Source organism: Dysidea avara, chromosome 5, assembly GCF_963678975.1.
Source record: "Dysidea avara chromosome 5, odDysAvar1.4, whole genome shotgun sequence".
Taxonomy (NCBI): domain Eukaryota; kingdom Metazoa; phylum Porifera; class Demospongiae; order Dictyoceratida; family Dysideidae; genus Dysidea; species Dysidea avara.
The window spans coordinates 23,361,077-23,374,021 of record NC_089276.1 but is presented as its reverse complement, the minus strand read 5'-3'; the positions used below and the strand labels follow the sequence as shown (position 1 = coordinate 23,374,021).

General features: G+C 36.8%; 1 protein-coding gene across 1 annotated transcript in view; it reads right to left on the bottom strand.

Moving 5' to 3' along the window:
- The window catches only part of LOC136255455 (uncharacterized), a 30,181-nt gene that overhangs the window by 5,843 nt on the left and 11,393 nt on the right, over positions 1-12,945 (bottom strand). The window contains exons 4-16 of the mRNA XM_066048226.1: positions 10,135-10,286; positions 9,567-9,696; positions 9,368-9,516; positions 7,679-7,769; positions 7,520-7,627; positions 6,777-6,935; positions 6,318-6,476; positions 6,099-6,273; positions 4,023-4,124; positions 3,792-3,880; positions 3,034-3,090; positions 2,089-2,237; positions 1,735-1,879 (exon numbers count right to left, since the gene is read on the bottom strand). Of these exons, the coding sequence (XP_065904298.1) occupies positions 1,735-1,879; positions 2,089-2,237; positions 3,034-3,090; positions 3,792-3,880; positions 4,023-4,124; positions 6,099-6,273; positions 6,318-6,476; positions 6,777-6,935; positions 7,520-7,627; positions 7,679-7,769; positions 9,368-9,516; positions 9,567-9,696; positions 10,135-10,286 (1,665 nt within the window). The remainder of the gene's footprint in view (positions 1-1,734; positions 1,880-2,088; positions 2,238-3,033; positions 3,091-3,791; positions 3,881-4,022; positions 4,125-6,098; positions 6,274-6,317; positions 6,477-6,776; positions 6,936-7,519; positions 7,628-7,678; positions 7,770-9,367; positions 9,517-9,566; positions 9,697-10,134; positions 10,287-12,945) is intronic.

Genomic DNA, 12,945 nt, shown 5'->3' with positions numbered 1-12,945 from the left:
CCACCAGAAACTGACCAATACAATCAAACCACTGATACTTTGAATTGATGATAGACTACTTGAACAATGTTGAGAGTGAATATGATGGCATATGAAGAACCCTATGAACCACTGCAGTGTAAAATCATGTGATTTTTTAAGATATTTTCTACCAGAAGAAAGTGACAAGCCTGGCTGCCACACTGGTGTTATTTAAGGTTACTAACACATGACTGGGTAGTACTAGTACGTTGATTGGAGGATATCGATTTTTCATGTTGTGGACCCTATATTAGAAGTAGCAAATCATCCTGTAGAGAGTTCCGCCAACTGACCATGTAGAAAATTCAGCTACAAACAACTAACAAGATAGAGTTCAACTACTCATACTGATATTACCCAATAAGGAGTTCAGGGTTCTTGCAGAAAGTACACCTACAAATAAATGTGTGCGAAATGAAGAAAAAATCTAAACCTTGGCCATTTGTATGTAGGCTGGGGTAATTTCCTTTAAATTTAGTACCTGTATGTGGATTCCCCTACCTAGTCGGCAACTATACAGCAAAATTGATTCCAATCAATCACAGAGCTACATCTGTGAAGTATGCATTTGCTTTCTTCCTGTCAATGTACCCACAGTGTGGTACACCGGCTTCTTGGGCCGCACAACACACTATTGTGTATCTTGAATACATACGTACATGATACCAGGTATTTTTGACCGCTAAATATACAGTATCTTTGATGCTGCAGATTGTCTAACTATTGTTTATAAATTAGCAGGAGGCAAAGATCTTTCGGAAAAGTTAATACGTAAAGACACACAGGTTACTGTAAGAAGCCATGCACATGCCATAATGTCAAAATGCAGATTCCATATATGTATGCTATCAATTATCGTTGTTTTAATTTTTCAAAACTATGCGCACACCTGGTTTATTGCTTTCCAAATAATGTGCATAAAATGTTAATTTTGGGAAAGCAGGATCTGCATTCTGGTTTGTGCATGGCTCTTCAGTAGCCTGGTAGTATATATATATATGTATAAGGACTGTCCAAGAGATCTTTGCTCATGCAAATTTACACTGCACAAACAAAAGTTTGACAATCTGCAACATACATACTGTGCATGTATGTTTGTTTCCATGTCTGTCCACACCTATACTTGTGTAGCAAAGACACTTTACGTTGAAAGCAGTACAGGAAATTCTGATTATTGATTGAAGGAAAAATATTTCAAGTATTTCAAAGTACAAACACGTCAGATATTGACATTTTTATATGAATTGTGTTGGTCCATCCAAAGTTATGGGTACTGATCATTTTCAAGTAGTGGTAGCCATTTTTGCCACTATTGACCAGTGTGGGCAAAACCCTGGTACAAATTTTGAATGTAAATCTTACACAGCTATTAGTTCTACAGTAATTACAGTAATTTGCTCAGAAACGTTTTGGGTAGTTTTATACAATTTGTACCGACGAAATTTTGTTTAGTGAAAGAAAAACTTTAGAGTTTTAATAATTCTAGCTGGCTTCAGATCCTTACATCAGTGTTAACATGTGTCTACAAGTGAAATATTTCAGTATATCTACACACATAGAGCTTAGTCAGAAAATTTTGAGGAACACATACATGACTGTTCTATTAGATAGCTCTCAGTGCTTTGAAATTCGATTAAGAAAAAGGTAAGGCCTGCAATGTGAAAGAATTCATATTTCTTCATAAAAAATTAATTTTTGGTATATGCTCCTTACTGATACTAATTCTCCATCATCATCCTTCAATATAGGACAATTCAGTACAGACACTGAAGTATTAACAACATCAGTGTATAGTAACATTATCAGTAGCCATAGTCCACTCCATGATAATCGAACATTCATTGTGATGTTAAATTTCCTACAACATGAGAAACGATGACTTGACTGGAGAAGCAGGAATGTAATGTATAGCCATCACAACCATACAAGTATCAGTACACATATGAGTAGACGATTTTTGTTGATTGATAAATTGTTATGCTACAATTGTATGCATACACACATGGGGGATCATACTCACACAATACATACTACGATGGCCAGTTAATCACATACAATAATACAAACCTATGGATAGTATAGAACAATGTAGACATTGTCACTCCCAACACAAATGGTATATATCTGATAGTGTAGGATACTAGTGCAGTCATTCCAGGGTATAGACAAAAATCATATGGAAAGTATAGACTGATAGCACTGCTGATGTAGTGTAGCTATAAGGGTATTAAAAATTCAGTTACACTAAACATGAATATATACATACACACATATACATATCAGGACACGCGATAGTATGCCATGCAGCCAAGTAAAGCTAATGTGTTCGGGCATGGTAGACAAGTGTATATTTTACAGAAACCAAATTTTTACACCATTGTATCCAGTGGATATTGAAATACGCACCTTCAAAGTTTGTTTTTTCTTTGCATTTTTCTTCTGCTGTTAACTTTACTTTCACAGCACTTACAAAAATTAGTCACAACCCACACAAGCCTTATTGAATTCTTTTCAAATTAGGAGGGTGTAAAGAGCATATTATAGCACAATTTGTGTACAGGTAAGCAAAGTTACAAGAAATTTTCCAAATTGCAAATGCAATTTTTTGACACTCCTACAGGGCAGTGACAGAAACAACTTAAGAATCAGTATGCAGATACGCTAGCACAGACATTTTCTGATTTGAAAGTACTAAGAGTATTAGCTAAGGATATATAAAGCAAAAGCCACAAGTTATTTTAATAGGATAGTCATCGCAAAGTTAAAAAAAAATCCACAAAAACATAAAAAAAATAGTTGTTTAGATCGAGGAACCTATATGCCCAAGCCTGCCACTGCTGTCAGTTGCTCATCTCATTTAATTTATTTCTCACTTAATTTAATTTCATGATCCCCACTATACAGTACTACTGTATTGTACGATAAATAGCTGTTAATTCACTAATTAAAACATACTATATGGTAGTACGTTGTATGTATGCACAGAAACTATATATTAAGATAATCACTTACATAAGGCTGAACAGCACTGAATGTTACTGGGAAGTATTGTGCAACATAAGGTGTGACCTGTGAATTAATAAGTGGTAGTACATGTGTGTGTGTGTGTGTGTGTGTGTGTGTGTGTGTGTGTGTGTGTGTGTGTGTGTGTGTGTGTGTGTGTGTGTGTGTGTGTGTGTGTGTGTGTGTGTGTGTGTGTGTGTGTGTGTGTGTGTGTGTGTGTGTGTACAGTACTTACAGTTTTGTATGTTACACATTAATGTATGTTAAAATAATATCGTTTGCTAAACAAACAAGAGCTACTGTAAGTAATAATACATATAATAACAAACAGCCCTGTCAATTATTTTGTTATTTGTTTCACATTTCATACAGCATAGCAGTTATACAACAACAGACTTCATTAAATTTACTTTGTTAAAAAATAGCTACCCAGTTATTCAATAGGATGAGCTATTATGTATGTATGTGCATGGACATATATATACCGTAAATCAGGAAAAATTTGTGTCAAATAATTTTTTGTTGCTGGCTATATCAATGAAAATTAAAATGACATATCTTTACCTATACTAATAATTTTTGCGTACAAATAGTTATTACTTCAAAAATTTTCATCGATTGTGCCAGTGACGAAAATATGTTCTGTCAAAATTTTAATAGGCTAGATTTTCTACTCTGAAATTTTCCTGATTTACGGTAGCCTGAACATGAACTATGCAAACAGCTTCATTACATTATCATAACACTGACAGTATTTCTGATCTAACCTGTATATAGTACAAGAATGGATAGGACCATGGAACTAGTGTAGCTGATGATAGCAGGATTAATGATATCACTACGATGTTTGCAGCAACTGTAGTAAAAATAGTAACAGTACATGACATGTTCATGAATGTGTGTTAGATTAATTCCCTTTCCCATTAATTAAACAATGTAGTACAAATATACATGTGATATGTCCTCGTGTACATACATATAAAACCGTCTGTACTAACCTAATCCAACAATTAGTATTGTATTCTCATATCCACACTCCAAACATTCATTGAGTAGACCACTCACTCCTTTGTTATCACGACATTTACCACACAAGTAACCTGTGAATTATAAGCAATATGCAAGGGTAGCAAATCCTCAGAACTAGTACCCATAGAAAACTATGTCTCACACATAAAGGTGTAAGTACCTCAAGTCCCATATAGACCTTATCTATTACACAAAACATTAGCACATCATACATATGCATTACCATAGAGTCGGGTTGTTAAGTGCATGTACTTATAATTTTTGACGTTTGTAAAAGTCATACTATCTGTTAGGCGCATGCGCCTACTTAATAATTATTGTGTGTTTATGCTCAAAATTTTACCTATTATTCTTTCCAGAATTTCCCAAACAATTCTCCTTTTATTCTTTTTGTTATTCTTGTATCCAGCCTAATATTCCATAATTATTCTCATTCAGTATATATATATGTGGCTAGTTGCTTAGTTTTCAAGATGCTGCTATAAGTAGTTTTGTCCGAATTATTAATAGCCATATACTGTATGAAGCATTCCACCTTACACATTATATAATAGTTACAGCAGACTTAGAATAGCTATCTACAGTAATAATTTAATTATTAGTGTATTATAATAATATGCTGTAACTACTGCATAGCTACTAAGTTAGGTAGATAATAATGCTCTAAGAATTGAAGAAGATATACTGGACTACATACACTGAATAAGATGTACAAGTTTCAGAATTGCAGATAATCATGCAGTTAAAACCTTGATGCCGGCTGCAGATTGTTAAAATGAAACAATCTGACTGCTCTATTAGAGTATTTGAGCGTTCTATTAGAGTATATCGATCTTTTAGAGGCTTTTCAGCTCCTTTCAGCCAGCACTCCTGTCAGTTTTATTAGTTTATATCATTTGTAGTATTTTAACTCTTTCTTCTGGATAATCAAGAAGAGACACGCCCTCTAATTCCACCGATTATTCCTGTGGACGTCCGATAATTCTAAATTATGCCTGTAACCATCCTATCATTCCAGAATTATTCTCACAAAATTGGTAACCTATTATCCTCAAGATTATGCCAGCATAATAGGCGCAGGCCTAGTGTTTAACACAGAATCACTACGTTGTAGTTTGTGGTCTGCCAGTGTATAAGAATATTTGACTCCATTTCTAGGTGAATCCTTCGTGATGGACAAGAATATTGCAATCCAGAAGGTTGATTTGCTGTATATGTAAAGGGAGACGTAAGTGCTTAACCCTTAAACGCGCACTCAGGTTTTGAGAAATGCGTGTTTACCAAAATTGGTTTTATATTGAAAGTGGTGAGAGTTTGCTAAACTGAATTAGCCTAACACCTTATATAAACAGAAAGTTTATTCAATAGGCTATCAGGGGAAGTTTTAAATAACCACTGTAACAACAGGCGCTCACTTGTTATGAAGCGATGAAGAACAGCGTCTTGATTTTTCGCGATTTCGTATTCCTTCCGGTGGCAGCCATATTTGTAATTGGCTGAGTCACGTGACCCATATATGGCCTGAAGCATAATTGAATGGCGAATCGATCGGCGTTTATTGCAGAACAATAGAATGAACTGGGAAGGAGATACGAGTCTTTTTCCAAAGGTATGTAAACAGATTTACATGTTCATTTCGTAAAAAGTTAGTTTCATGGCGAGATTTGGCCCTGTGTTTCAGTGTAGGGTAAAACCCTACATATCATTTCATTCGCTATTACATCACGAATTAAATGATGGCAGTTGCGTAGCCATAGGGACAATGGTTCGGAAGTTACAGCGTTTTGTTTACTGCCATGCGTGAGGGCCACTATAATGGCCTTTGCGCGTTTAAGGGTTAAGGAGACATTAATTTTCCAGTACATCTAGCTTTTCTCCCGTGTGTAACTTTGTTGTGTGCTGAACCTCATATTGGGCCATGTGCGCTTATCAGTCATCATTAAGAAAAGTGTATGCACTTAACAAACAATATGCATTTAATAGACATATGTGCTTAACAACCCGACTCTACAGAATGTATATACAGACATTATCCTATCCAGTACCTTTTCTATCACAAACACACTGACGATCTTCATCATCATCATAGTACACATAACTACACTCATCATTGTCATTATTCAAATGAACACACTGACAATAACCAGGAGGACACCAGTAGTATATCAACTCCTCTCCATTGACAGACACAGTATCTACTGCATGTGCCCAGTACCCATCCTACAATGGAACATCATTTGATTACTCTAATAGTCAGCCTGTACCTTTAGTACCACTTTTCTTTCATGAGGAAAGCAACTAATAATGTTTTGCTCACGATCTTCATTACACCTACATGAGTACTCATCCTTCACACCAGTAGGGTGTAGGGCATGGCCAGGAGGACATGGAGCAATTGTCAAGTTAAACTGGTGTATTTGACCCTAGATGTATACATACATGTACGTACATACATGTGAATGTAATTTAAACTTTTCACTGCATAAGTGCTCATATTATAATACATCACTAACCCAAGTACGAATATGAATATGAGTGTGTTCACTTTACATCCTCATTATGTTCATGTGTACTGTACTATTAATGCACACATGTGCACATACACATACACAATCACACACATGTCCACAGTCATTCCATGTACTGTACAAGTTGATAAGTACAGAATTAACAACTACACATTTCAACACAAATGGATATGATGTGTAGAAGCTGACACATACCGATGCTTGTGATCCAAAGGCTGAAACATTGATACGATGTGAATCTATCAAGACAGAACTGGTGATTGGATTTTGGAATACAATACTATATGTGAGAAGGTAATTTAAATCTGCTGGTTGTAGTGATCTAACTGTAGGGCTGAATGAAAAGGAAACATCCTAGAAAATAGCAAACATGTAGTACGTACATAAAATACATCTTCTATTAATACAAAATCATATTGGCACGAATTTACAACAGCTGAGCGTGCACACACACACAAACACACACAAAGATCAGATCACAGTAGATAGGGATGAGCTTATTTTGCTTTTTTGCACCTATTTTTCTTTCCAGCAATTCATTTTTTCTTACCTATTGTGCTCAATATTTTGCTTGAAATTTCTCTGTTTGGTTGAGCATCAATAAAAATTAAATTCAGTATCTCAAGTTTACAAGCATGCGAGACTGCTCTATTAGAATATTTTGTACATAGTGACAGCTCTATTAGAGTATCTCGATCTTTAGTCGCTATTCCTGTTGTCCTAATATTATGCGTGACTGTTCTATTAGAGCATCTCGATCCTTTTCATACAAAATGTGCTAAGTTGTCATTCCTTGGTACCCATTTTCCAATTTTCCACCTATTTTCCCAGCATTTTGCTCTTTGTTTTTACCAATGTATTTTTCCAAGAATTTGCCAGCAAAATCAGCACATCTCTCACCACAGTCAACATATGATGATGACATGCCTACCACTTACAGAGTCAACTGCAGCCCCTTGTATCTCAAACATATCGGAGCCAATAAAATTCTGCTCATCATGTGGTACTATTACAAGATTGACAGGTTCTCCAGGATAAGCCTTGATCTATACATGTACTAGTGGTAGATTACATTACACTATCATATATAAACTTACAGTGTCATTAAGAATAATGAAATTTACAGCTGGAGTTATCACTGGCCCAGATGGAACCATTTTATTTTTGCTAGTAGAGTTTCTGTCCTCACTGCATGACACAAAAGCATAGTCATTATATGTAGTAGGCTCACACACATGCATGACCATAACACAACACACACTTGTAAGTTATAAATGATAAACAGAGTGTGTTGTTAGCATCAAACAAAAGAATGGTTTAAAAGCAGGGTTGAAATCCTCCTGGAACAAGACTAGTAAACTACAGGAGGGCTGTCCAAGTATCATACATATATTTAGACTACAACAAGTTTGATACTGAAATTTGATTGGCTGAAAACGTGGTCTCTAAATCTCGTAGAGCCACGGTCATGTCCAATAGAGACCACGCTCTGAGGCGATATGAAACACGATAGTTACGCACCTGTAACATTGGCAACGCATGGGCATTTAAATGGCTAGTAACAGCCGTACTGAATTAGAGGGAGGTGTAATGGGCTTGTTTGTACTAATCAACACTACATTACTTGCTTACAAGCAGCTGTCGAGGCACAACAACAGCAACAATGAGTTGTAGTCCACTCGCTGAGTCCAGTACTTCGATACATAGCACGCGCCTGTAACATTGGCAACGCATGGGCGTTTAAACGGGTAGCAACAGCCACACTGAGGTCCCGCCATGTCGGGAGGTGTAGAGGGCTTGTTTCTAGTAATTAGCCATACATTTCCTATTTACAAGCAGCTGTCAACTCAAGGTACAATAACGAGTTGTAGTCTAAATAAGTTATACGTCAAGAACCACTGGGTTCTACGGGATTTAGAAAACCCTCAGGCCCTTAGTAGTGCCCTCGCTGCGCTCAGGCGCTACAGCCCAGGGCCTTCAAGTTTTCTAAATCCCGTAGAACCCTGGTTCTTGACGTCTAACTATTATAGAGGCCACGAATCTAAAAGTTCCACGACTCCAAGGACAGTTGCTTCCCCAGTTGACGGCAGACCACCAGAGAAGGTGCTGGGGGATTATCGGAATATTGGGACAGTATTGCTATCGATCATTTGAAAATTTACTGCTGGGTTGTAAAATATGCATGACATGACTACATATAAACACAAAACACTTTAAATAATTTATCACCCCAAAAGGTTTATAATTTTTATCCATAAATGCATCCCTCCTCTCTTTGAAGGTAGTAAGAACGTATGCTCTAGTTAAACTTTCACTATTGTTGTACTATCGTCTATCATGAACATATTCTTACTACCATTTGGACATTACAAAATTCACCATCACCCCAGCTCTACAACCAAGTTCCCCATTATGCTCTGGGTACATTGCATGAAGCAGGAGCTTATGAAGGCACAAAGGAGCATGAAACTTCCGTGAGGCTGTATGTAACAGTGACTGAATTCAAAATTACCTTATATGGAACACCACTAATAACGTTAAAGCATCACCAATCATGCCTTCAGCATTTATAAGCTCCTGTGTAAAGTATTGTGAATAAAGTTCTTTGCTCAAGGAAACAACAGTAACTGGGAATCACAGAGCATACACTGTAGCAATGAACCTCCAATGATGCAATTACTAGGCTGATGCTCTCTCACAACTTGGCTATGCCCGTGCGTGCACACACACACACACACACACACACACACACACACACGCACACACACACACACACAAACACTCACTTGTAAGTTATAAATGGTGAGCGAAGTATATTGCTAGCATCAAAATAAAAGAATGGTTCAGAATATGAGAACCATGAACAGAAGTCCAACTCATTAGCAAATATTGCTGATCCAACGATGGCATTATTATCAGTAAATATCATGGAGACCTGTACATGTGTGGACTAGTAGTGTAAACACATGTAACACCTCAACTAACCTTATCACTGTCTATTTTACTAAATGGTATAGTTGTGTTGTAATATTGAAGGAAACATAATGGGTTGTGGTAGCTCCTTCGAAACAATGGCAGGGCATTTCTGATTTCAGAAACTATTGATGCCCCCAATCTGAAAGAGCGAGTACGCACACTGAAAACTTTGTACCATACTTACTAGTTATACCATACATGCACACAGTGCACCAGACCATGACATGCTAATGAACAACTGTAAAGTGCAATACACCCAAGTACACTTGTACTCAAATTACAACAAAGCCTTCAGCTAGCTGTCATTAATGCAAGAGCATTAATATACTGTACAGTATAGAATCTGGACTTTCTAATTAACAGGTCAACACTGCATGCAATTGTTTTACTGCTCCTATTGCTACCTCACAAACATACATACATAGTTTACTACTGTAGTCTGTATGTATGTATATTTCAAGGACTATACAAAAAATGTTTGTAAAAAATTTGGTAGCGTTCACTAAAGTTTTTGATACTTCAATGATGACATGCCCACTAGAGTTAAGCAACAAAGCAAGTGCTAATAAATACGTACCTTCCCTTATTATTGGCAAATGTGACATGTGTGTTATCCTGAAGGACCACCTGACTGGATGAGAGCAGGTACAATGCACCACCAAATGACCCATCAACAGTGTTGTTGTGAAATGTAACATTTCCTTGTAATGTTATATCACCAGCAATTGCCTGAGGAGCATTAAAAATTTATCACAAACTGCACATCCTGTATGTGTATGCACATTACATTTTAAGAGAATACCATATGATGACTATTTGGTAATTTGCTAAAAATTTGCAGTTGGCAACATTTCAGTTTGGCAAATTACTCATAATTTTATTTACTGATGATCACTGGTGTTAAACTGTTGTATGTGAAGTTGTATGTGTTGTAACAAATTTAAGCTGACAGAAGGACAACATGTGCTGCACCATGCATTCTTCTTGTGCTGAAGTGTTTGCTTTGTGTCATGATCAGTCACTGCATGCATTAGTAGGTTGGCTACCCTGTGCCTGGTCACTATCACAGTTGACACTAGATCAGATCATCTAGGTCTGACCTAAGAATATTAGGGGATTGGATCATGAATGAAATGGATCAATTAGTTTGATGATATAGAAGTGTATTGACCTACTGTAGTCCTGCTGCAGCCCAGTTTCTTATGTGAGTATGTGCTATGCTGCCTGTAGTCAAATGTAGAGCCTAACCCATTTATCAATGGGTGCATATGCAGTCAGTACAAATCCATGCCTGTTGTCTGCAAGCTTATGCACACTAATTGAGTATGAGTTGTAGTGTAGTGTCTTGCAGCAGCCAGCTTTTATTGTGAGCCACACCCACTGGAACCATGCCAGTTTATCAGTATGGTGTGTTCAAGTTTGAAGCCACACTCTCCTACATCTGTCTTTAAATTCATACCCACTAACTGATCATTTCAGCTACCCATTTACTCAACTCACTAGAGTGCCCCAAAATTTACTAGCCCTACTTATAATCCGGGTCAAATCCAGGTCAGACCCAATGTCATTGGGAGCAGTAGTGAGTAGTGACCCAGTTTCAATGTCTTGCATCAGGAGTGAAGGAACTAGTTATTCAATGAAGGGAATACACTGAGCTAGAAACAAGAGACATAAAAGATACCAATGAAAGCTATCGCTTGTCAAAATCGATGTGTTATCAAAAATTGGACTGCAGTATCACAAGTACTGAATAATAACATTGGCGAAATTTTAATTTGACAACTTGGTGATACTTTGTCAAAGCTAGCTCTTAATTTGCCAGCATGTGTGATCGAATCTTGGAAAATCACCCATATGGATGCACTTGACACATAAAATATGTAAAATTTAAGTAATAAGCTTCTTGGTGTAAATCCACTTGTTAATGATTTTAACCAATTCTCAATTCCTTGAATTACAAGTAAGTGTTTAAAATATTTTTAAAACTGGCCCCTGCACTAAACAGCATCACCCTAAACATTAAAATTCTAACTATTTCATGTGTGACAGTATAGGTGATTTTCCAAAATTCGGTCACATTTGTTGTTGTATGGTATCCACACAAAAACAGCTAAGCTGTCAAAAAATAGTGTGGCCTAAAAAGCCTGGGTGAAACAAGTTGTAAAATCAAAGGTGGCAGCCAAGAAATGGCTGCAAATGCTAATAAATTTAACACTACAAGTACACAGAAAATTTGACTAGAGTAGGGACCATAGCACATCAATAAAAAGTACTGAAACAAACTACACGATATTAAATCACAGTAAAACAGTAAGAAGTGTTATATCCCTACTGTGCATTTCCATTGTGGTATCTTGAGCACAGTAGGATATAACACTTCTTATTGTTTAACTGTGATTTAATATCGTGCACTACTCATGCAGCTTGTTTCAGTACTTTTTTTTTGATGTGCTATGGTCGCTACTCTAGTTGAAAATTCCAAATTTTCTGTGTACTTGTTTGTTAACTTGTTTGTAAATAATTATTATGACTGGTTAACCCATGCATACCGCATCTGATATGACACCTCGTGCCCCAGCTATATCAATTATCGTCTGAAAAGTGAAGTATCCATTACACTTCATTGTCAGCTATGATCAACCCATTACACAGCATTTCAGATCAAGAACTGTTCGAAAAGCACCTCTGCAATCCATGCATACCAAAAGAAAGAAATACATGTAGTGCTGCGCATCCCAGTTATATCAATTATCAAGAACTGTTCGAAAAGCACCTCTGCAATCAAAATAGCCACTATGAAAAATACGGACGATTTCCGTTATGAAGGGAAGCCATCACATGCTACCACCAAATCAACACTTTTCGCTGTCAGCAAAGATGAATGGACACGAAGGAGGACACTGGTAAGTCCTTGAAGAATGCATTGTACATACTGTGGTATGCCAAAAGTCACATCTCTGGCCACAGTGACGTCAAGCAGTGAAAAAATTAAGACCATAGCCTTAGCCATTATCGAGTTATGCTTGTCTGAAGGCATCAGTCAGTTACTTACTTACTTACTCAGTCAGTCAGTAGAAAATTCCGTTAAATAATTTAAAAAAAAATTCCATAGCAACTTGTTGAAAACGTTTCGGGTCAATCTGAAAGCTTGTTTGGGTTTAGTTTTACCTAACTAATACTGCCTCATCGTCATCAGGGAAAATTTAGGCTGGTTTTGGGTGAGGTTATTTCGTGGGCCATGCCTACTCCTTTGTGGTACCTACTATACAGTACTATTGTACTGTATGATAAGCAGATTTAAGCTAGAATTTTCATTTATAAAGCAGAAATTAGTGAGGTAATCAGCCAAGATATTTGCTAGTGGTTCAGTGGTTAAGGGTGTTGGTGT